Raw genomic sequence first — 27,128 nt, 5'->3', positions numbered from 1 at the left:
ATATAAAGCATTGTTAGCAATGTTGTCCAATTTGTAGTAATCCGACCAAGTATAGATTATTGAATTAGAAAATTAATGGAAAACAAACATCGTTCTATTTTATAACAAATTCGGTTGTGCCTTTATTTATAATCCCATTTCCTTAGTGCGTATCTATTTCTACCAGGTCCGCCAACTTTTAAACCCGCTTCATGATATTTACCTACGCCAATTTCATAAGTAAAATTAATAATAAATGAAACACCTTTGATATACATAAATCGATTAATTTGTCTCAGGGATTTTTCAAATTCACAATTTACGCGTAAATTTGAAAATAATACCGGTTTGGCTCACCAGTCGACTATTTGGCATCACACCGGAATTTCAGTCACTGAGTAAACATCTTATCTCTGTTCGCATAAGTCTTAATGTTGCCAATTTTTAAGGTCAACAAATTGATAAAAAAGTCAAAAACGGAGCTAACGATTTTCGTATTTACCGGTTTACAACAATGGATAAAATGAAACCGAGCCAAACGCAAAGATAAATAATATTTTTTAATTAATAATTTCCTCGCATTTTGGATTTTTTTTTCGTTTTCGTGAAAGATAGGAAATCTTCAAAGGACACTCACAATCAGTCGTTCGTAGAATGGGTTGTGTCGGATTCCCGAGGAAAGTGTCCTCGTACCTACCGACCAAGACTCCTCTACCTCAGACCGTTCTAACAGTACCGTGTTGGGTCCTTTTCAGCCGATTTTGAAAATAAAGAGCAGCAGATTTTAAACATTGAAATATTATGAAATTTATATTGCACTGCATTACTAGTTTTTCAACTCGGGTCAATTTCGGAAGGAGTGGCTCACAGTAAACTATTGGATTATTATTATAGGTACATCGCGTGAGATTTAAATTCGAATGTGTTGATGAAGTTGGTAAAATACCTATGTAACCATTTTTACTCTAACAAATAATTTGTATATTTTTCGTATTCGTGAATCTGTAAAATAATTCGAAGTGGTTTGTATTCTGTCGAAACTGCCAGACGCGGATCGCGATTTCGATCTTTTTGGATCTCATCAGCGCGTCGCAGGCAGCTCCGACAGAACACAGACCAACTTTTACCTGCTGTCTTAACAGTGCGTTTTAGAAAATACTACAAATGGCGCAGTAAACACGATCTGTAGCACGATGCTACATTTTGTAGTATTTTCTTAATTACCTGTATATTATTTGGAAGGTACTGAAAAATTCAAACATACTCATTCAATTAATTAGTTGTACTGTGATTGTAGATTTCACTGGTCTCCTTGTGTATTAAACTTCCAAATTATTTATATCTGAAATTTCGACATAAATATTACCTACAATGCGTAGGCGCGCGGTCATATGTAGCTTACTATTTTTATTTCAATGTTTTTTTTTGTCTGAAGCCTGCGTTAATTGCTGCATTTAACCTAGCCAATGACCACTAGATAACATTTGCTTTTCATCAAAATTTCTATTTTACACATATCCGGGAATGACGTCGCTTGTTGCTGATGTTTCGTCTTCTACCACACAGAATATATACGTATATATATGGTTTTTCTGCCGTTGGCGGTGGTCAGTCTGTAATAACTGTTTAAATTACTCATCTACAGAAAAATATAAAAATAGTGTGATTATTAATCATCAGCGAAAAGTCCGCTACTATGTACAAGGTTATCAAGGTACCCAGAATGAGTAGGGGGTATTTATATCTGCGCTGTCCTTGTAAGCGCGGTTAGGAGGGTGCGGTAGAGTACAGTAAACGGTGACCGGTATTGTAACATGTTAAAAAACTTTTTGAAACTGATTTTAACATGGTTTTAACAAGCTGAGGTCACATGCCACACCTTAAACCAATCGCTTGAGGTTGGCGATCAACTGTTCCCGGAAAAAGTGAACTCTCGTCGAGGCATCATCAACTGATCTTCGAGAAGCTCCGATCTCACACCTCCTGATTATTATTTATGGGGATACCTTAAAGAGAAGGTCTATGTAAATAAACCACGATCTCTACTGCAATTGAAGCACAATATCTGCAACAAAATGGCCGCCGTTTCCAGAGAGATGTGTAGACGCGTGATGGCTAACTAATTGGCAGTTAATTTTCCAAAACTTTTTTTTCTAACGTGTAGTTTCTTTTTATTGAATTTATGAAAACCTCCTACCCTTTCTGGAGACCCTGTATATTATGCCGATAGTAAAGTCTATAATCTCATATTTCGCGTACAGTTTTTTTGTTATCTGTAACGTATTAGGCATAAACTTCCTTGCATACTGCAGGGAATTCGCATACGAATAATCTCTTCACTTTCACCAAGCTTAGTCACTCCCATTAATCTCTCGGTGCGAGTGAAGACGACTACTGTAATACGAATCTCGTTCGAATGAACGGCAGAATATCCCTAGAGCCTTACAGGACTTGTTTAGCGATAACTGAAAATGGCAAATGCTTCATATTGGCTGCAAAATGCATACAAAGTAGACAAATTTGTTTTGCAGTAAATTGCATAAGGTACATACTGCATTAAATTTTGAATTAAATGCAAGTTTCAGTAATATATCATTCTACATTGCGTGTGTATGCAGGTGTCTAATATTTCTCCTCGATGTCACTTCTAAAATTTATTACTCAACATATGATATTATGTGTGTTTGTTTTTAAATGGATATATCGTAACCTGTCCTACCTTGAACGTATTGTACCTACAATTATATTTATAGATTTTTATTTGCTTTCAATGTCGCGTTTTAATAAATATCGAGGCACTTAAACACCACAGCTGCCCGCTTCGCGTCCGAAAATCATCCACTTCTGTATTGAATTAGAAAAAAAACTCTTAATATCAAGTTATCGGCAGTACGTCGTCATCTACTGAGATTTGCTGCTAACTTAGGATTTCAAATGTTTGACAAGGGCATTATGAAGGCGTCTACTTTTCAAACTGAAGCTGCCATATTTGTCCATCTCTAATTTGACCATCACCACCATCATCATCATCATCATAAGGCCGTCAGTCTTAAGACTGGTTGGACACGCACATCCACTCCTTCGCATTTCCCTAAAACTAGAACATCCTACATCCTTAACTATTTGCGAACAGTAATCTAATCTTGGTCTACCTCTACTCCTCTTAACTACTATTTCAGCCTCTAATATGTCTCTGACTAGACCTTCATGCCTGAGAAGGTGACCTACCAACCTATATCGTCTATTTTTTATTGAGTTCCATAGAGTCCTCTGTTCTCCTGTTCTTTCTTATACCTTTTCATTTCTAACCTTCTCTATCCACGATATCCTCATCATGCGTTGGTAGCACCAGCACTTTCGAACGCTGTTAACCTTTTCTGGAAAAAAAAAATACAACGTGTAATTATACAACACGCTACTGAAGTGAAACTTCTTCAAACACACAGACATACCGGGATAGGGGTTAAGGTATTGGTTTAATGGTATTATTTGTACACTATGAATTTAAATTTTACACTATACATGCCGGAGTTGCCTGTAACGAACGTTGCATTGAAGCGCGCTCACGGCTCAAGCGATCCCGCGAACTCGACTATGTGGCCGAGTAGAGGGGAGACATCCGTTGCATGATTTCGTTACATAGCAACTCGCATGAAACGAACTTACCCTACCGTGCGTAAAGAAGTTTCACTCCAAAAATCAGACGAAAACTGCACTTATTTCCCTTTTTTACCCTATCAGCTCTTATTTCTGCATATTAAAGGTAATAGAATATTGCAAAACAAAATGACAAAAAGCATTTCTGCTTGAAATTGGCTGTTCTATCCAGTTTTATTATAAACAAATTTAAATCAGTTAAAATACCTATACACCTATCTGTAAAATAAAGTTCTATTTGTAGGTTCAGAGGTTGTTCTCAACATCAAAACAGACAAATAAACATCGGGCTTTAGTTTTAAATAACATCTATTGGTATAGATTTTGATAGAAATGTTTGTGTTTTGCTGTGGGGCTTTTGACCATTTACCCTTGAATTATTTTCTGCCACTGAAGAAATTAGTATATGTATTCTATTCAAAATCCAGTTGTTCAAGTGACCACCCTCTTTCGATCCCCCACCTCCACCCGCTTGAAAATATTTTTTTTATTGAATTTTATTTGAATTATAGTGAATGAAAATTGTCAACTTTTTATGGGGGTGAGACCGCTGCAAATTTTTTATGGGGTTTTACTCAGGTGACCACTCTCTTTCGATCCCCCCTATCCTCTTTCGATCCCCCCCACCCCCATATAACCCCCACAACTTTTTATGGGGGTAAGACCGCCACAAACTTTTTATGGTACAGTGGTAGGGGAGACCTCCTTTTTCGATCCCACCCACCCTTTGGGGGTGGGGGCCATCTTCTACACATTTACCCTACCATTATCTAACAAATAATAAAATTTAAATATGAACCTAGGGTCAAAATAGTTCTGGCTTTAACGAGACGGATAGTTGGCACGAATCGGCTATTCGCCATGTGATGAGCCTGCTCAATCTCGAAGAAAAATACCGTTGTTCTTAGTGTAATCGATTTAATTTAAACATTTAAATCATAAATTCAAACACTAATGCACGTTGACCTTTGCATGTAACAGCACATTTACGTAGGTAATGTGGAGGATTAAAACCAATCCCATCAAGTAAATTCGTCCAGACGTTAAGTACACAGACCACTGAATCATAAAATTATCATTACGCGTTTTACTTTGGCACAATCGCAAATTATTTTTAGCAGTATTCGTCACAACAACAGAAAGAACCACACCTCTAAATTTTACGCTTCAAACACTAGCAATAGATCTCTTAGGTCACGTTTTTAAATTATTTTCGAACAAGTTATAAGTACAAATCGTTATTAAGAGAAACGAAAATCTAAAAGTAATATTTCAATTTAATTCGAATATTCTAAAATTTAGGAAGTGATCTGTTTTAGAGAAATTCACGAAGGGAAAAATTTTGTAAAAATTCAATATTATAGGAATTCATTCAGGAAATCATTTTTTCGATTTTTTATTACCCATTGGATTTCCCCTGACAACAAAAGTGTCCTTTTTTTGACGCTTAAAAAACCTCGGGGGAATCCCGAATGGATGGCAGCCCTATGCTTACTTATACGCATTAATATTAAAAGCATTTTATTTATTCACAACAAGCCAAGGGGGCGGTATCATTAAGTTTATTATTATTTAATTTAATTAAACACGACATTTAAGTTATTGATTAAAATAAAAGGTCATTGTAAATTGTACGCATGACATGTGCATGAGGCTTTGAATCATTTCTATTGTTTTGGATCATTTACCGACGCCTTTGTTTTTTGGCTAAGTACTCAAATAAGATACTTACTAATACTTATTGTATATTTGTGCGTGAAATTTGCTAAAAATGCAATGTAACCCACGCATTTTGAACAATACTGAAAGACCTTTGGAATTCAGTCAAAACATAACATTTACTGAACAATTTTTAGTGTTTTTGTTTTGTCTAAATTTAATTATAAATACCGTAATGAAACAAAAAGCGTCTGCGCGCGAATTTAACACTAGTTCAGAAAATCACCACGATTAATGAATTACTAAAACGATTTTCTTAATTACTATGAGTTTATCTTGAGGCAGTCGCTGTACTGATCCTAAATTTGCAAAAAAATAAAGAATATACGTAAATTTATTATAGCACGACTATTGCAATTGAAAGAATTACACTTTTAATAAAATCGACGGGATCCAAACCTAAAGAAAAAAAATTATGTCCGGATGGATTTAGCCTTGTAATAAAGGCTCGTATCTGGCAATATCCTGCTGCTATTAGTAGTGCAGAATAAAGCGGCACCACTAAAACTAATTAGCGGTGCGATTAGTTATTGAGATAGGAATGCATAGTGGTTTAATTTGTTTTGAATTTTATACTGAACTTGCATTTATTGTACACTTTAATTTACACTATGGACTATGCACATATAACTATATCGTCTATTTTAAACTATCTTAACTGTCTCTGCATTATGTGACCTGTCTCTAAATTCTATGATCTATTTTTGCATTTTATAATTTCTCTTTGAGCTACATGATCTAATCTTTGGATTATATGAATTTGTCTTAGAAACTTTTTTAATTGTTTAGTTTTTCCTCGAGGAGGGGAAATCTTCAAAAAAAGACACTTCCTGAAGAGGGGTAGTGTCGGATTTTCCGAAGCGTCTACCGATTAAAATCCCTCCGCGAGATTCTGAAAGAAACTATTATTTGAAAAGAAACTGAATTTTGAGTGAAACGAATTGATGAATAGGAAAGTTCGGAATGCAATTTTTGGGATAAAACAAAACGGAGAAAATGAAAAAGAACAATTTATCCCGCTATCGCGTTGCTTCGTAAGCGAAAATAATAAAAATTACAATTTGGACCCGAATTTGTAAAAATAAAATCCTAGTAATTAAGAAATTTGAACTAATTCTTAAAAAACCATGTCAAAATTAAGTTTATTACAAGTTATCTAATAAATTCTATTATTTGTATTATTTCTATTACATTATTGTAATTTTTGCGTTGTCACAAAAATTTATTTTGCTCCGTGAAACAGGAGAGTGGCGATGTCCGATATATTTTTTGTCGCTGGATTTCGATTAGGTCAAATTCATATTTTTATCTTAAACTTAAAATATGGATGATCCTAATTCTCTTTTTTTTTCGAGTTTCTCAAAAAATCAATCAGCTTGCTGTTAAGGCGCTTCTGCAGCTAAGCTCGAGTTTGCCATTGAAAACACATCCCTAGTAGAATTCCTACTGTAATTTGTTTGAAATAAAAAAGTAAAAAAGAATAAATAATTTTCGATGTGTTATATAACGACAAACTAGAATCTGACCCCTAAATTGCTCTAGCACATTAATATTTGAAGATATCGTTATCTCAAGTTCTAACTACGTCCCTGATTGAGTAAACAAATTGTCAGAAAGTCATTTGTTTCATTTAAAGTGAATATGCCATTATTTTGAAAAATTTGTTTTGTAATGAAATAAATCACGCCTATCTTAAAATAGCTGACAGGCAATGGTACCTTGGTTATAATAGCGTGAGGTTATCGAGAAATAAGTGAAAAAAATATATTGACGTCATGCGCCCTCTGCGTCAATAGTCGCACCAACCTTAAATGATTGTTGTTTTATTGATAAAAAGTAGCAAATAAAAGACCAGAATAATTTACATTAATATTTTTTTCAAAACACGAATATGTGCTTTTCAATGAATCTGTTGATGCCAAATTTGTATACCTACAACTATACTTATTTTACATTTATATTGTGCGAATTCTTTGTGATAACGTCAGTTTGTGGAAACACGAAATGGGATGATTGTTTTATAATCCTATTATTTAGCAGAAATCTAACGTTTAAAAATATGTAATTTATTTTTAATTTGTTTTCTTCGTTTCGAAAGTATTTTACGTTAGGGGATCTACTTATATATAATTTTGTTTGGATGATAAATTAATTGGTTTTATAAATAACGTTCCAAGAAAATATTGAGTTAAATCTAAAAGATGAATTAAAAACCCAATTGTCACATTTTTGTTAAAAGGAATCTAAAATTTACCGTTCCGACAAAATGAAAAACTTCTAAGAAGGGTCGGAGTTTTCTTTAGTTCCGCCTTGGGCAACTTAGAAAATGTCCCATTACTCATATTTTTCCCAAAATGGACGAGGGTTTATAATACTTTTTGACTTTCCGCTATAAAAACCACTAATTTTTTAAAATTAGGAAGTTATTGATTTCTGACCAATTTTCGAAAATCGAGTATTCATCAGATCTCAACGTTTTGAGATCATAAGAAGCTAAAGCACAAAAAAACTACACTGAATGCTGTAAATTTTATTGAAATCAATTGATCCGCTGGAGAATATTGTTGACAAATAGTTTCGAGAAATGTTTTTTTTTTTAAACTAATATATTCGCATTCCTAGTGAAATCGAGATTTGTTTGTGCTTTACAGAGGTTAACAAATGCTTTGGATCTTACCTCATTCATTTAAAAGACTTCTGCCCAAATATTAAAAAAAAAATAGTCATTTGAATTAAACAATTACCGGATTTTTAAGTTCTAAGAGCTCAATTACTTATATTGTTTTGAGCGATTTGAGCTCATTAATAATTAAAAAGTTTGGGCGATGATCTGCAATGCACAACTTTTAAAGTATTTTTGATTGCGCAAAAAAAGTTTATGCTGTAGCTTCGAATTTTGCCGCCCATGGGAACTAGTCCCTAATGCGGCTAGTGTAAACCCAGCAATGGGTCTCCATCCTGTCTCACCACATATTAATAGTCTAAGATTTTGTTTTTGATTCGTAATTTCAAAATGTCATTCAGGTTAATAACTATACAATAATATTCTATTTGTTCTATCATATGAGGCAGGTTTGTAAGGGAAATTGATGCAGTTGACATGTGTGATGATGGAATTAGCTAACAATGTTTCAATCGTGTAATAAAAGAATGAAATTAACTAAATGACCTACATTCGATATCCAATCTTTTGACGTGTATTTATAGATTATTTATTTATATAATCTATGAGCAGATTAATTTTTTAATTTTATATCTTAAAACAATATTTGATGCTAGCTAAAAAGCGTCACAAAATGTTTATTCCGCTTGAAATGTTTTTAATTTTGCATTTTATTAAATCGTCTGGCATAATAAAATTTATGCGGTGACTTAATCATTCATTTTATATATGTATAAAACCAGGTGGGTGGGTTTATGAAAATAACTTGAAATAGATCCAGTTTGTCTGATGCCTATTGCAAGCGAAAGCAGATGGTTAATGTTTCTGTGTCACTTCATTACCCTTTCTATTCCTGTCACATTCTGTTGTGTTGTTTTCTCGCAATCACAAACCTCAGAACATTTGCATAATTTAACAACTAAATTTCAAACAAGTGGTTTTATGATATAAGCATTTAACAACTAAACCGTTAAATTGGCGATGCACCTACACACACAAAGTATAGAAATAATTATTTAGTTCAATGGTTTAACTCAATGTTAATATTTCAAGTTAGTAAACAAGGAAATGATAGATTTATGGTTCTCTAAAATTGTAGATTTCCCACCCATGAAACAGTCACAATGATGACACTTTTATTTCATAAACATTGTAATAAATAATAAATAACGTACCTACGCATATAGAGAATATCACTTTCTTGGTCTGTACCTAATTTATCGAAATTATGCGGCGTGGATGACGATTTTGAACTTCTTTATCGGAACGTTATGGGCAGTCTCGCTGAATCACTGACTAAATCGAAGTTGTTCCGTGAACAGAAGATGTTAAAATATCAAATTATATAGAAACATTCTTAGAATTTCGATCTTTGAAATGACACCTAACTCGACTATATTAATTTGAGATACCGGTAACACGTCGTCTTTGCTCGCAGTATCTACCTATATTTAACTCATCTGTGAGAATACTGGGTACTGATGCGATAAACCGGGGCCCGGGTTTGATTCCCATGCTAGGGAGTGACAGTAGCAACAATTTTTCCTCATTTATTTAAGGTTATTTCTTGTGGATAAAATGAATTCAAAAAGTTACTTCTTTGAAAGAAAATAAAATTTAAAAAATCTTTTATTTTTTTCATATTCTTCCCTTACACAGGACTCTATGAAAGTCAATAAAAAATAGGCGAGATGGGTTGGTGGGACACTTTCTTAGGCATGAAAGTCTAGTCAGAGACATATGAGAGGCAGAACAGGAGTTAAGAGGAGTAGAGGTAGACCTAGATTAGATTACTGTTCGCAGTTAGTTAAGGATGTGGGATGTCCTAGTTTTAGGGAAATGCTAAGATTAGCTCAGTCTTAGGACTAATGACCTTATGAAGATGATGATGATTTTCTCCCCTTGTTTCAATACACTTGCTCAATTTATGCTCGTGCGCTTCTATGTTCGACTTTATTAGTCAATTCCTTTAACTCTTCAAAAAACCGGTCCGCTTCAGTCATCCCCTCTTCGTTTGTGTAAAAGTTTCTTCCAACCAGGTGCTTTTCAATTTAAGGAAATAGTCCGGCGATACTAAATCAGGCAAATATAGACGGTGGTTTAATACTTTGAAAAGGAGTTCATCTAGCTTAGCCAATGCAGCTAACTGACTTGTGCGTCGGTGCATTATCCTGATGAAAAAGGATTTTCTTTTTGGCCAATTTCAGTCGTTTTCCGCAATTTATTTCAGCTAATTTGTTTATGTAGTATGGGTCTATTAAAGTCTGACTTTTGGGAAGGTGGTCAATTAGAATAATTCCCTTATAATCCCAGAACACTGATGTCATCACTTTCCCTGCCAACTTTTAATGCGACTTGACTTTCTTCGGTGACGGAGAATTGCTGTTTCCATTGTTTCGACTGCTATTTTGTCTCAAGAATATAGTATTGAATACAAGTTCCATCAGTAGTTATAAATCTTCTTAAAAAGTCGCCAGTATTTGATCGAAACAACGCTAAAGTTTTCATCCTGGTTAAGTTCTTATTCGGCAGTCAACAAACACGACGCTCATCTTGCCGGTACCTTTTTAAATTCTAGTTAATCGGTTAAAATATGAAAGATCCGCTTAGTTGAAAATCCTATAGTGTCACTTATTTAACCCGCTTTCAATCTTCTGTCTTCTAAAACTATTTTGTGGATTTTGTCAATGATTTTTGGCATGTTGGACATCGACGATCTTCCGCTCCTCGGTTATCTTCGACACTGTTTCTACCATGTTTGAACAAAGCCGTCCCCTTTTTTATCGTGGATACGAAGGCGCAGATTCATCTAATGTGTTATTCATGTCTTCATTGATTCGTCGTGGCGTCTTTTTTTTATTAAATTATTTACATAAGCACTACCCTCAAATTTGGATTAGGCCGAGAACTTTTCAAATCGCCTTCTATTTACGCTGGATAGTTAAGTTCAAAATCACGAAAAATGTTTAGGTAATTGTTGAGGAAAACATTTTTTTCTATCAGCATAATACAATGAACAATGTCATTATATGAATAATAAATTAATTGTAGGCTTTAGAAGGATAATAATCTTAAGATCGTTAATCGTATTTATTGACATATACATACATCCTTCGAATCCTCAAATCCCCGCATTATTGGATTTCGTATTGCAGACCCTTCTGACAAAACTGTTTTGTTTAATAGGTTCCACAGACAACAGAGATTCTCCCACCGGAAATGCCGCTAATAATCCAGCCTTTGCGCTCGATGTGGCAGATTCCATTCCAGAAGAATATTACAATTCGACCACGTACGATAGTTATCAGAAAAGTGGTCGAATTACGCCTCCTGCGACCACCATACCAAGATTTAGAAAATATACCATAGACGATTTTCATTTCTTAAGTGTCCTTGGAAAGGGCAGTTTTGGAAAAGTAAGTACCGTACAAATTATATTAATAATAATTACCATATGTCGCATTGCAGTATCATATGAGTCTTTTTAAGATTATACATTACTTTTTTGTTTACAGGTTCTTTTAGCAGAACTGAAAGGGACTGAGTACTACTACGCTGTGAAGTGCTTGAAGAAGGATGTCGTCTTAGAAGATGACGATGTTGAGTGTACATTGATTGAAAGGAAAGTTTTAGCTTTAGGAACTAAACATCCATACCTGTGTCACTTACTGTGCACCTTCCAGACTGAGGTAAGCATTTGAACAATTTAAATTTAAATAACCAAATAAAAATTCTTCTAAAATCTCCATAAATCATGTAGGTATATTTAAAGAAATACTTATACAATTATTTCTACGATACCATCATTATCTAAGAGGAAACAAAGATTTAAATTTATATTAATAAATAATAATCTTCTACATTAATAGTTTAAATAATGTAGTGAATTTTAATAATTCCAACTTCTACTTTATAATATTCTCTTTTTATTCAATTACTGTTCTGAAGGGAACATAAAACCTTCATCATCATTATCATCGTGATGATCGTCATAGATCCGTCAAATAGAAGATTGGTTGAACACAGTCTTCTACTTCTTCTTATCTTGAGCTTATTTTCAGAGTTCCCGAAAGCTACAACATTCCTCACTTCTAACTAACTGCAAATGGTAATGTCATCTAAGTATTCCAATACCCTTCATTACTTCTCTATTTGCTTCTAGTGTGTTCGTAATTAGTCCGCCATATCTCAGAAGGTGTCCTATCATCTTTCTTTCATGGTGCCCAAAAGCTACAACATCCCTCACCTCTAATTAATCCAAACAGTATTCTAATCTAAGTCTTCCTATGCCCTTCATTATTCCTGTATCTGCTTCTAGTGTGTTCGTAATTAGTCCGCCATATCTCAGAAGGTGTCCTATCATCTTTCTTTCATGGTGCCCAAAAGCTACAACATCCCTCACCTCTAATTAATCCAAACAGTATTCTAATCTAAGTCTTCCTATGCCCTTCATTATTCCTGTATCTGCTTCTAGTGTGTTCGTAATTAGTCCGCCATATCTCAGAAGGTGTCCTATCATCTTTCTTTCATGGTGCCCAAAAGCTACAACATCCCTCACCTCTAATTAATCCAAACAGTATTCTAATCTAAGTCTTCCTATGCCCTTCATTATTCCTGTATCTGCTTCTAGTGTGTTCGTAATTAGTCCGCCATATCTCAGAAGGTGTCCTATCATCTTTCTTTCATGGTGCCCAAAAGCTACAACATCCCTCACCTCTAATTAATCCAAACAGTATTCTAATCTAAGTCTTCCTATGCCCTTCATTATTCCTGTATCTGCTTCTAGTGTGTTCGTAATTAGTCCGCCATATCTCAGAAGGTGTCCTATCATCTTTCTTTCATGGTGCCCAAAAGCTACAACATCCCTCACCTCTAATTAATCCAAACAGTATTCTAATCTAAGTCTTCCTATGCCCTTCATTATTCCTGTATCTGCTTCTAGTGTGTTCGTAATTAGTCCGCCATATCTCAGAAGGTGTCCTATCATCTTTCTTTCATGGTGCCCAAAAGCTACAACATCCCTCACCTCTAATTAATCCAAACAGTATTCTAATCTAAGTCTTCCTATGCCCTTCATTATTCCTGTATCTGCTTCTAGTGTGTTCGTAATTAGTCCGCCATATCTCAGAAGGTGTCCTATCATCTTTCTTTCATGGTGCCCAAAAGCTACAACATCCCTCACCTCTAATTAATCCAAACAGTATTCTAATCTAAGTCTTCCTATGCCCTTCATTATTCCTGTATCTGCTTCTAGTGTGTTCGTAATTAGTCCGCCATATCTCAGAAGGTGTCCTATCATCTTTCTTTCATGGTGCCCAAAAGCTACAACATCCCTCACCTCTAATTAATCCAAACAGTATTCTAATCTAAGTCTTCCTATGCCCTTCATTATTCCTGTATCTGCTTCTAGTGTGTTCGTAATTAGTCCGCCATATCTCAGAAGGTGTCCTATCATCTTTCTTTCATGGTGCCCAAAAGCTACAACATCCCTCACCTCTAATTAATCCAAACAGTATTCTAATCTAAGTCTTCCTATGCCCTTCATTATTCCTGTATCTGCTTCTAGTGTGTTCGTAATTAGTCCGCCATATCTCAGAAGGTGTCCTATCATCTTTCTTTCATGGTGCCCAAAAGCTACAACATCCCTCACCTCTAATTAATCCAAACAGTATTCTAATCTAAGTCTTCCTATGCCCTTCATTATTCCTGTATCTGCTTCTAGTGTGTTCGTAATTAGTCCGCCATATCTCAGAAGGTGTCCTATCATCTTTCTTTCATGGTGCCCAAAAGCTACAACATCCCTCACCTCTAATTAATCCAAACAGTATTCTAATCTAAGTCTTCCTATGCCCTTCATTATTCCTGTATCTGCTTCTAGTGTGTTCGTAATTAGTCCGCCATATCTCAGAAGGTGTCCTATCATCTTTCTTTCATGGTGCCCAAAAGCTACAACATCCCTCACCTCTAATTAATCCAAACAGTATTCTAATCTAAGTCTTCCTATGCCCTTCATTATTCCTGTATCTGCTTCTAGTGTGTTCGTAATTAGTCCGCCATATCTCAGAAGGTGTCCTATCATCTTTCTTTCATGGTGCCCAAAAGCTACAACATCCCTCACCTCTAATTAATCCAAACAGTATTCTAATCTAAGTCTTCCTATGCCCTTCATTATTCCTGTATCTGCTTCTAGTGTGTTCGTAATTAGTCCGCCATATCTCAGAAGGTGTCCTATCATCTTTCTTTCATGGTGCCCAAAAGCTACAACATCCCTCACCTCTAATTAATCCAAACAGTATTCTAATCTAAGTCTTCCTATGCCCTTCATTATTCCTGTATCTGCTTCTAGTGTGTTCGTAATTAGTCCGCCATATCTCAGAAGGTGTCCTATCATCTTTCTTTCATGGTGCCCAAAAGCTACAACATCCCTCACCTCTAATTAATCCAAACAGTATTCTAATCTAAGTCTTCCTATGCCCTTCATTATTCCTGTATCTGCTTCTAGTGTGTTCGTAATTAGTCCGCCATATCTCAGAAGGTGTCCTATCATCTTTCTTTCATGGTGCCCAAAAGCTACAACATCCCTCACCTCTAATTAATCCAAACAGTATTCTAATCTAAGTCTTCCTATGCCCTTCATTATTCCTGTATCTGCTTCTAGTGTGTTCGTAATTAGTCCGCCATATCTCAGAAGGTGTCCTATCATCTTTCTTTCATGGTGCCCAAAAGCTACAACATCCCTCACCTCTAATTAATCCAAACAGTATTCTAATCTAAGTCTTCCTATGCCCTTCATTATTCCTGTATCTGCTTCTAGTGTGTTCGTAATTAGTCCGCCATATCTCAGAAGGTGTCCTATCATCTTTCTTTCATGGTGCCCAAAAGCTACAACATCCCTCACCTCTAATTAATCCAAACAGTATTCTAATCTAAGTCTTCCTATGCCCTTCATTATTCCTGTATCTGCTTCTAGTGTGTTCGTAATTAGTCCGCCATATCTCAGAAGGTGTCCTATCATCTTTCTTTCATGGTGCCCAAAAGCTACAACATCCCTCACCTCTAATTAATCCAAACAGTATTCTAATCTAAGTCTTCCTATGCCCTTCATTATTCCTGTATCTGCTTCTAGTGTGTTCGTAATTAGTCCGCCATATCTCAGAAGGTGTCCTATCATCTTTCTTTCATGGTGCCCAAAAGCTACAACATCCCTCACCTCTAATTAATCCAAACAGTATTCTAATCTAAGTCTTCCTATGCCCTTCATTATTCCTGTATCTGCTTCTAGTGTGTTCGTAATTAGTCCGCCATATCTCAGAAGGTGTCCTATCATCTTTCTTTCATGGTGCCCAAAAGCTACAACATCCCTCACCTCTAATTAATCCAAACAGTATTCTAATCTAAGTCTTCCTATGCCCTTCATTATTCCTGTATCTGCTTCTAGTGTGTTCGTAATTAGTCCGCCATATCTCAGAAGGTGTCCTATCATCTTTCTTTCATGGTGCCCAAAAGCTACAACATCCCTCACCTCTAATTAATCCAAACAGTATTCTAATCTAAGTCTTCCTATGCCCTTCATTATTCCTGTATCTGCTTCTAGTGTGTTCGTAATTAGTCCGCCATATCTCAGAAGGTGTCCTATCATCTTTCTTTCATGGTGCCCAAAAGCTACAACATCCCTCACCTCTAATTAATCCAAACAGTATTCTAATCTAAGTCTTCCTATGCCCTTCATTATTCCTGTATCTGCTTCTAGTGTGTTCGTAATTAGTCCGCCATATCTCAGAAGGTGTCCTATCATCTTTCTTTCATGGTGCCCAAAAGCTACAACATCCCTCACCTCTAATTAATCCAAACAGTATTCTAATCTAAGTCTTCCTATGCCCTTCATTATTCCTGTATCTGCTTCTAGTGTGTTCGTAATTAGTCCGCCATATCTCAGAAGGTGTCCTATCATCTTTCTTTCATGGTGCCCAAAAGCTACAACATCCCTCACCTCTAATTAATCCAAACAGTATTCTAATCTAAGTCTTCCTATGCCCTTCATTATTCCTGTATCTGCTTCTAGTGTGTTCGTAATTAGTCCGCCATATCTCAGAAGGTGTCCTATCATCTTTCTTTCATGGTGCCCAAAAGCTACAACATCCCTCACCTCTAATTAATCCAAACAGTATTCTAATCTAAGTCTTCCTATGCCCTTCATTATTCCTGTATCTGCTTCTAGTGTGTTCGTAATTAGTCCGCCATATCTCAGAAGGTGTCCTATCATCTTTCTTTCATGGTGCCCAAAAGCTACAACATCCCTCACCTCTAATTAATCCAAACAGTATTCTAATCTAAGTCTTCCTATGCCCTTCATTATTCCTGTATCTGCTTCTAGTGTGTTCGTAATTAGTCCGCCATATCTCAGAAGGTGTCCTATCATCTTTCTTTCATGGTGCCCAAAAGCTACAACATCCCTCACCTCTAATTAATCCAAACAGTATTCTAATCTAAGTCTTCCTATGCCCTTCATTATTCCTGTATCTGCTTCTAGTGTGTTCGTAATTAGTCCGCCATATCTCAGAAGGTGTCCTATCATCTTTCTTTCATGGTGCCCAAAAGCTACAACATCCCTCACCTCTAATTAATCCAAACAGTATTCTAATCTAAGTCTTCCTATGCCCTTCATTATTCCTGTATCTGCTTCTAGTGTGTTCGTAATTAGTCCGCCATATCTCAGAAGGTGTCCTATCATCTTTCTTTCATGGTGCCCAAAAGCTACAACATCCCTCACCTCTAATTAATCCAAACAGTATTCTAATCTAAGTCTTCCTATGCCCTTCATTATTCCTGTATCTGCTTCTAGTGTGTTCGTAATTAGTCCGCCATATCTCAGAAGGTGTCCTATCATCTTTCTTTCATGGTGCCCAAAAGCTACAACATCCCTCACCTCTAATTAATCCAAACAGTATTCTAATCTAAGTCTTCCTATGCCCTTCATTATTCCTGTATCTGCTTCTAGTGTGTTCGTAATTAGTCCGCCATATCTCAGAAGGTGTCCTATCATCTTTCTTTCATGGTGCCCAAAAGCTACAACATCCCTCACCTCTAATTAATCCAAACAGTATTCTAATCTAAGTCTTCCTATGCCCTTCATTATTCCTGTATCTGCTTCTAGTGTGTTCGNAAACAAGCGTTAAAGCCTTTAATATGTCTTCAAATATAAATAAACATCTCGCTGATATTTTCAGTAGTAAATGGTACCAATAACAGCACATTTGAGAAATGCAATTTTAGTGGATAAAATGCTCAATTTTTCCGTGCAGTACTGTACGGAATATACGCTCCTCACCGGTTAAGAGTTTGGCCGAGAGTTGTCTCCTTCCTTTTCTGGTCTAGTGCTGTTCTTTTCTACCTTGCGCCGGTCAAACTGAAAGTCACATCGCTACAGAAAGTAAACGAAATATATCCTAATCTCAAAATTAAATAAGCCAAATCAGCATGATTTGGGTTTTCAGGTTAAAGTGTACTTGCGCAATTTTGAAGCCAGGCTCTAGTTCAGTGATAAAATATACCCTGAAAATTACTGTTCTATTAGCTGCTCTGTTTGCTATACGTGGTACTGCTCCTAAGAGGGCTACAAATTGCATTTTTTGAGTTTTGAAGTTAGAATACACTAGGCGCTCGGCAATCCGGCGCTCGCCATTCCGCCAATTCGGCATTTACTCAGCACTTTTATATATAAAGCGGAGAGAACGTAAAGGCATAACTATTGTTCGTTGTAATTTGGCTATAGCTCTGTAGTCCTGTCCCAGTCTTGAATGGGAAACCCACGTTTTTTAGAAGCGGAAGTGTTGAAGGAAAATGATATCCAGAAAGTTGGTGTTTGAATTCCACTAATATTATTTTCTATAGAAATCCAATATTCCGGCTACTGTATCTTCAAATTTTGACTTGTAGAGGTACCTACTGTTGAGGCTAGATTCGGTTTCTTTATTTTTTTTCCATGTCCAAAGATTGGTTTTGGAATTTGAATTACCTCGGGTTACGTATATTCGATTTTCGATTTTTTTGTGGAGTTATGTTGGTACCCGTGTCTCTCACTTATACGGACAAGTTCGGCTATGTTGAATGTTCAATTAATTTTTGACAGCTGCTTTGCTTGCTCGTGTTTTGGCTCGTTTCGACTTTTGCCTATTCCAAAAAATGGATCAAATTTTGTATGAAAAACAAAATTAAGTGCGCGGACGCATTCCAAATGTTGACTGTGGCATATGGTGAAGCTACCTTGGACGGAAGCAACGTTTACCGGAGGTCGAAAATGTTCTCATAGGGCCGAGATAATGTGAACGACGAAGAGCGTGCCGGACGCCCAAACACGTCAACAACAGACGAAAACGTTGATGAAGTGAAGAAAATAGTATTGGCCAATCGTCGAATTACTGTTAGAGAAGTTGCTAAGGACCTAAACATATCGATTGGTTCCTGTCATTCGATTTTTACCAGTGATTTAGACATGAGACGGGTCGCCGCAAAATTCGTACCCAAATTGCTCAATTTCGACCAAAAACAGCATCGCATTAACATTGCTAAGGAGCTGTTGGACTCTGTCCACAAGGACCTACATTTTGGTTGGTCATGGGTTTACGGTTATGACGTGGAAACCAAAGCTCAATTATCCCAATGAAATCTGCCGCACGAGCCATGACAGGAAAATGCGCGTCATGTTAGGTCGAGTGTGAAGGTTTGGCTGACAGTTTTCCTCAATTGCAGGGGCGTGTTGTTCTTACCACAGGGTAGAATGATCAATAATTCAATAATGAATATTACCTACAAGTTATACGCAATTTGCGCGAAGCAATTCGCCAGACACGCCTGGATTTGTGGAAGAACAAAAAATGGCTTTTGCTCCTGCTCGCACATCGTTGCTTATGTGCAAATTTTTGATTGAAAACAACACACCAATAATGCCACAGCCAGCATATTCCTTAAATCTGGCCCCTTGTGACGTTTTCTTGATATTCTTTTTGATACAGGCGGCATCGAAGGAGGAGTTGAAGAAAATCACAAAAAATAATTTTTTGAAGTGCTTCGGGGAAGCCTTGGCTCAAGTGTATAATATCTTTGAAAGGAACAAAATTCACGATACTTTTTTAATAGATCTCGTATACATATAATCTGAGTTGGTGTTGTTTCAAACGCTCTCCAAGCATTGAAACAAATGATAATATTTAAAAATTTTGGTTGGGATGTTCGCGCGGTCGTTCGCTTAGTCTAAACCCACCTTTTTCGTATTTGTTGATTCATAATAAGAAAGTCTAAGCAAAAAGCTCACTACGTATGTATATAGTAAGAAGTTTTCCACTGGGAAGGTACTAGTACGGTTTTTACTCTCAAATGAAGTTAATGCCGCATTGTTAAGCTTTTATGTTTCCGCATAATTTCACATAACATAAATCTGTTCGTTGTAGGCGTAACAATCTACGTTGATAATTTTATTACAGCCGTAAACAATTATGAACTTCCGGGTTGTAATGTTGTCTTCGGGTTTTCTATTTTCACTCGTTACACGTCACCAGTAAAATGTATTTACCTATTAAAATACTTAGGTGCGACGATTGTGGATATATATTGCAGATAGAAGCGGTTATTTTAGGAAACAATTTCATTTCAAGGGAATGCAGTTTTACTGCACATATGTATGTAATCATGTCGGTCATCATTCGCAACAACTTGATTAAAACTGAGAAGTTGTTCACATGATATATTTTAAGAAACAAGTATTTGTTGAACAAGTTTGATGTGTTTATCCTAATTTCAATAATTTCGCTTAGTCAGCCACTTTATTGGTCAAAGAACTATCTTTACTAATTCTTGCCAATAGTTATTTAAATACGTTTCAGTTTATTGGTACTATTAATTAACTAATCAACAGGTCATTTGCCTCTGATGTTACAAAATTTTTCCAAAAAAGGTAGGAGGTAATGATCCTAAAATCACCATAAAAACGTGGAAATTAATATAAAATTATTTACACTTAGTAGCGAATTCAAAACTGAACATCTGGTATTAATCAATGCAATCATCAAAGGGTGACATAAAAAAATTCTTATGATCACAGATTCAATTTCAAGCGGAGGAACCCGCGAACGAAGTTACTAAATAATTAAGTATAATACAGCTAATCATAAAAATGTCCTTCCATTTTTTTCTGGGAGATCTAAACAGTCCTGATTTCAAGCAGGATGTTCATTTTTCAAGTACTTTAACACTACTGCTGTTCTAAAATTTGACAGTGGCTATTCCTAAATCTGGCTCAATTTCCTGAAGCTTTTGAAAAGCTTTGGGTGCTACCAAGAGGCACTGAACGTAATTTCCGCGCAATGTTCAACTTTGAGGTGCGGCACCCTTGCTGTACAAACTTTTTTTACGACAAAGATGTGTAAAATTTCAGTGTATCTGCAGCATTTCAACTGTCGATATGTTATATGTTTACCTTCCTTTAATCATTTTGACACTTCAGCTACGTTTTCTGGGCCGGTACTTTCAATGAGACGTACGCTCTGATGTTGGAGCATCATTGACATTAAAGTTACCACGTTGAAATTCACGATAGAGAACGTAAATTGTACAGTTTTCCTTTCTTTCACACACTCATCTGTAACGCATAATAACGCACAACTCTAACGAGATCACTCAAACATTTTATTGTCAATTGTCAAGACATTAACTGATAAAATAAAACTTCAACTACAAAACTTACATAGTTACCGAATTGTAAGTCCAAAAAATTTAAGCTGAACCTTTTGAAAGGTGTTATGTTCGGTTAGTTTAAGACCGAAATACAAATATACTTGATACTTAACATATTCTATTTATTATTTGCGATTTTATGTAAATTTTAATAGACTGTTTCTAAAGAATGGTATTTTAGAGCCGCAATTTTTTATAAAAAAGGCAATTTTGTCAAATTCCAATATATACGTATATATTTCTGATACTATACGTGTATTTTATTTAAAATTTAAAATACGTAGATAGGAATGTGGCGAATGTTTGTTTTGGAATTTCCATGTAGTAAATAACCGAAAATAAACTGTTTGTGAACGCGAACAAAACGAAATCGTTGACGATGAGAAGTGACAATAACTGCCTGCGAAAAATTCGTCCAAATTTTACAAAGAAACGTGACAATGTCGTTTGAAGTAAAACAAATTTTGAAAGCAATGTGTCTAGAGTGCGTCTTGTCTTTGTTATGTTTCTTTCGATAATAATATACTTTTGACTGATTTATCAAACACTCCTTGGTTCATTCAAATAACTAGATTTTACCCAGGGCATCGCTGTCGTTGATGTCCCATAAAACCAATTTTTTTATCCCTTGGAACAGTATTTTTTTCTGGATAAAAGGTACCCTATGTCCTTTTCTGTATCGTGCAAAATTTCATGATAGGGTTTACCCGCGGTTTCGTTCGCGGTGATGTCCTAAATGATTGTCAAAGATCACCAACGACCACATAAAACCAATTTTTTTTATCCTTCGGAAACAGTATTTTTTTCTGGATAAAAGGTACCCTATGTCCTCTTCTGTACCCCTGAAAATATGTGTACAAAAATTCAAGATAGGTTTTACCCGTCGTCTCGCTCGCAGTGATGTCCTAAATGCATGTCGAAGATCATCGACGACCACATAGAACTAATTCTATTATCCCTCGGTAATACTGTTTTTTTTTTAGATAAAAAGTACCCTGTGCCCTTTTTTGTACCCCTGATAAGTTGCGTACAAAATTTCACGATGATCGGTTGAGTGGTTAAAGCGTGAAGTTGTAACAAACAAATCTACAATTGATCTGTTGTGGATCTGGTATCTTCTCCTTTGAGGAGTTTCCTGTATTTCGTCCTTAGGAGAAGCTTTTGCTTCCCGCTGATTTCTCTTACTCCCTCTCGGTTCTCCCTGCTACCCTCCCGTCTCTCGCAGGTACCTACAAGATACTACAGTCAATCCTACTTACGAAGCTGTTTGTTATTTTAATATTTTCAGTTCCAATTTAGGTTGTTTTCGCTTGGCAATGTCAGGTAATTTTCGTTTACAGATATCCTGCGGGCTTTTTATTTAGTTTAAGACGGGAAAAATATACTCGAAGTCGTCGTGGATGTCGTCGTCGTGTTGTCTCGTCAGGCGTTATGTATTGCGGCAATTTATCCGGTAGTCGTATAAAAAATTGCCTGCATGTCTTTCTGTAAGTCCTGCGCTGTCTACTACATTCGTCGCAATCATTATTTCACCATGTGAGAGCTTTATGGTTCACAATTCGTCGTTATTTTCGCACGCGTGCTTTTGAACCGATGAATTCGGTTAATTTGTTATGCCACGTTAGGTCCCTATTTACTTATTAACGTCCGTCGGGTTAAAATAGTTCGTTGTTCCAGATTATTTTGATTACTTTTTTAATAAACGTTACGTGCATGTAAAATTTTCTTTCCTGCTGCTAATAAATATGCCATAAAGAAAAAAGAATGGGTGTAGTTCGGAATTCAAACTGGAAAAAAAAAGATTTACAACTGTAGAAATAAGAACTACAAAAAATAAAATAGGAATTTGCACATTACGTATAAAAGAAACACCCGACAAGCTTATAAATCTTTTAGAAAAGAAGGAAATAGAAATGGATTACTTCTTCTTTTACATGTTTTAAAAGAGTGTATAAAATTTAAGGTTATTTCAAACAACACGTTTCAGTGAAACTTCTCTTTATAGTATTCGCATTTTTTTTTATAAAACTTAAAAATTAAATTGATGTTTTCTAATGATGAGCAAAATTAGTGATAATGCATATACAAGACCAAAACCAAGACTATTTTTATACTTGCAAGACCCAGATTAAGACCGAACGAACAAGATCAAAACTAAAACCAAGACCGAATATGTAAGATCAAGACCAAATACGCAAGACTGAACGGAAAAATTATTACGTCCAGTGGATTTATGAATTAAACTATTTGAAGCAACATTAATATATTCTTTTTCTTTATTTTTTTACGAATATGCTTAGGTTCATACGGTTACAGTAGGAAAAGACAACACGAACGACATTAAATATATGAAATCCTATGACATTGTTAGTTACTTAATAGTGGATTAATATGCAATATTTATTTGAAATCATTTTTTCGATTTATTATTTACCCACTACAAACTACCTCAAATTAATGAGGGAAAAGTTGTTGCTGTTGTCACACCCCTTCATTTTCGCTCATTAATTTGAGGTCGTTTGTAGTGGGTAAATAAAAAATTGAAAAAATGATTTCAAATTAATATTGCATATTAATCCACTATTAAGTAACTAACAATGTCATAGGATTTCATANCTATCATCTTTCTTTCATGGTGCCCAAAAGCTACAACATCCCTCACCTCTAATTAATCCAAACAGTATTCTAATCTAAGTCTTCCTATGCCCTTCATTATTCCTGTATCTGCTTCTAGTGTGTTCGTAATTAGTCCGCCATATCTCAGAAGGTGTCCTATTATCTTGTCTGTCATGGTCCTTGGGCATAGTAACTTTCATGGTATCCTTTGCTTCCCATGGTTATTTTAATGTCCTCCTATAACACGGTCTTCTGCTCTTTCCTATCCTGTGCCAATCATCGAATTTCCAGAAAGCTGCAACATCCTTCACCCCTAACTAACTGCAAATAGTAATCTAATCTAAATCTTCCTATGCCCTTCATTACTCCTGTGTCTGCTTCTAGTATGTTCCTAATTAGCCCTCCATGTTTCAGAATTTGTCATATTGTTTGTCTTGTTCCTTGCGCATAGTGACTTTCATGGTACCCTTTGTTACCCATGATTCTTTTAATGTCCTCCTATAACACAAGGTCTTCTGCTCTTTCCTAGCATGCGCCTATCTTCCGATTTTCCGAAAGCTAGAGCATCTTTCTGTAAACAGTCATATAATCTAAGTCTTTCTATGACTTTACACTTCTATAATTTAACAACCACTCTTAATAAAACAAATCAGAACTCAGGCCATAAACTGTCAACTACCTTACACGTTCGTTCAGGCCCAACTGTCTTCTTCGTTCATATCATTCCTTTACTTCCTCATTCATATCTACGTACTTAATCATGCCGTCACGTATATGGAAAAAGCACCCCGCGCACACACGTACGATCGGTACAATTTTTTTTTTACTTTCCCTAATACAAAACATGTGTCCAATACCTTGATATTTATTAATTACAGTTTCTAAAAACAATTACTGTTATAAGATCTTCTCTCCACCACCTCTTCATTTTTGAATTTCTGAAACTACTAAGAGGAACAATTTTCTCTACCGCGCTTTTCTTTTATTGTGAACGTATTGCTATTTCTAGATATCGAAAGTCAGCGGCGCTAATAGCTAAGCAGCAACAATCCCTTTACCGGATGAATTTCTCTTTATTCCCAAGTTTTTACCGAAATTTTCTTATATCGCCCCGGGAAATTCATTTGGCGCAAAAAAGAAAGATGTCTTTTCTTCAGTTATTCACAAGTAGGTATTTGAAAAAAATACAAAGTGCAAGTGGGTAATCTTTAAATAGTGACGAGCAAAGCAAGACTAAGGCTGTCCCAGTGTTGGTAAAACTAATATATAATTGGTCTTGGTGATACAGTCTCGGTCTTGGTCTTGGTCATTATCATCGTAAGGTCATCAATCCTAAAACTGGTTGGACACGCAACTCCACTCTTTCCTATCCTGAGCTAATCTTTACATTTCCCTAAAACTAGAACAACCCATTTTTTCACCCTCCTTAACTATTTGCGAACAGTAATCTGATCTAGGTCTATCTCTACCCCTCCTAACTACCGTTTCTGCATCTAATATGTCTCTGACTATACCTTGGCGCTGCATGTTAAATCTGGGTCTTGTTAATTTATTCTGATACTTACAATTTTTTTTAAATATTCGTCTAAGCACAAATTTTTCTATTTACCTCAATAATTATCTTAAAATGACTTTTAAAGAAAATAGTGTCGAAAATTACGAGTTATGAAAACTCCTTTTCCTTCAACGCATAAATTGACCCTTGCTCCAACGCACAGCGAAAAAATAGTACAAAGTACTTGAAAGATGTAAATATATAAAAAAAAATTAGTTTGTCTCAATATTTCAACCTTGCGTTTTGCGTTATTCAGACATAGAACAAAGAACATTTACTTCGAGTTAACCTGTTAATAATAGCAACGGCGATTCCTAAAATTTTCCATTTGGATAGTGTGTAAATGGATAGCGCCTACGGAATCTTTTTTTTAAGTGCCTTGAACAAATTTATAATTAATATTAGTCGATTAGCGTAAGAAATTTCATTCCTGCCAGGTGTCCCACGACATCACACAGCCTCGCTACATTTCTAAATTCATTCCATGCTCTTCTATGGATTACTATTACGAAAAAACAATATTTACATTGGTGTCTTACGTCAATTGACTATTTAGGATTTTGTTGCGAAAAAGCTGTTTGTCTAGGTGCCCTATCAGATAATAAATGCGATAAACTCATAAAATATGGAATTTTGAATTATTTTTTTGTACCTTTTCACCGACTACACGTATACGTAATGAGATTATTCTATTTATAAGATAAAGAAATCGAAATGAGCGAAGAAACGTAATTATTTAGATTGGTAGCGTAATGTACACAAAGAATTTCGTGTTGTATTTCACTTTCTTGGCAGACGAAGCGAAAATATCGCGTTTAACTAAATTATGTATCTTTTACTGGAAAACTTTCAAGTCTGCTTAATTCCTTCCGACAAATTTAATTCGTGTCAATAAATTATCTGACATTTCTTATTTTTCATTCTCCTCTTGTAATTGAAGGTATTTACGGTTAAATAACGGCCTGTTAAAATATTTATTTTGCTGCTGGTTTTATTCGCTCAAATTCAAAGTAAAACATGGAACAGACGAGGTCCATTTCTTCACTTACATAACTGAATAAACATAACTTTTGCAAAACATTTAGTAATAGTACGTATATTTCTGAGGGAGATTGACACCACGGACAAATAACAGATTGCAATAAAATTCTGAAAATAACAAAATTGCAAAATTTCGAAATCATTTTCAGAGATTAATGTAAGAAATATTAAATAAACAAATTAACATGCATTCTTATGAGAACTGCATAATTTCCAAATATGAGAGTCCTCTTCAAAATGATCGCTCAGAGAGAATTTGATGTAATGATAAGCAACATTGGTCTTAGACTTGCAGTCTTCATACTAACAAGATCAAGACTAAAATTAAGACTGAATATGCAAGACCAAGACCAGATACGCAAGACTAAACGATAAATTATTAATCTCGGTGGACTTATTTGAAGCAAGTAATACATTCTTTTCCTGGAACAAAACAAATTTTTACTTTATTTTACTAGACTTTAACACTAAATATAAAACAAATAAACTTTACCACAGGAATATACAGGGTTTGTCCGGAAAGTAATAGGACTGAGTCGATTTAAAAAAAATTATTGAGCCAATCGTTACAATTCTTTAAAAACTTTCAAAATAGACTCCTTCTGCGTCGATGCAGCGCTGCCGGCGTGATTTCCAAGCATTGAAGGCGTCACCGAAGGCATTCTCCGGAATAGCCTTAAGAGCCGCGGTGCATGCTGCTTGGATTCCCTCTGTCGTCTCAAAATGCTTGCCTTTCATCGGCCTTTTCAGGCGAGCAAACAAAAAAAAGTCCAGGGGGGGGCACATGTGGGCTGTAGGACGGTTGCGGAAACGTTGGGATGCCGGCCTTGGTCAGGTAGCGTTGTCGTGGTGCAACTTCCAATCGGCTGCTATGTCTTGTCGGACCCGATTGACGCTTCGTTTGAGTCTCTTGAGCACTTCCACGTAAAACTTGGCGTTGACGGTTTGTCCAGGAGGAACAGATTCATGATGGATGATGCCTTTCATGTCAAAAAAGACAATGAGCATCGTTTTCACTTTGGATTTGCTCATTCTTCCCTTTTTTGGGCGAGGAGACGCCGGCGTGTGCCACTCGGAAGATTGCCTCTTTGTCTCGGGATCATACTCAAAGATCCATGACTCGTCACCTGTGATTACGTTATTCAAAAATTGGGGGTCACTTTCACACAT

General features: G+C 35.8%; 1 protein-coding gene across 3 annotated transcripts in view; it reads left to right on the top strand.

Moving 5' to 3' along the window:
• The window catches only part of LOC108742471 (putative protein kinase C delta type homolog), a 127,042-nt gene that overhangs the window by 70,103 nt on the left and 29,811 nt on the right, over nucleotides 1–27,128 (top strand). For all 3 annotated transcript variants that reach the window (XM_025979687.1, XM_025979688.1, XM_025979689.1), the window contains 2 exons: nucleotides 11,204–11,433; nucleotides 11,533–11,706. In XM_025979687.1, coding sequence (XP_025835472.1) covers nucleotides 11,204–11,433; nucleotides 11,533–11,706 — 404 coding nt within the window. The remainder of the gene's footprint in view (nucleotides 1–11,203; nucleotides 11,434–11,532; nucleotides 11,707–27,128) is intronic.

The sequence above is a fragment of the Agrilus planipennis genome, unplaced genomic scaffold (assembly GCF_000699045.2).
Source record: "Agrilus planipennis isolate EAB-ADULT unplaced genomic scaffold, Apla_2.0 scaffold268, whole genome shotgun sequence".
NCBI classification, from domain to species: Eukaryota; Metazoa; Arthropoda; class Insecta; order Coleoptera; family Buprestidae; genus Agrilus; species Agrilus planipennis.
This window is presented reverse-complemented; position numbering and strand designations above follow the sequence as displayed.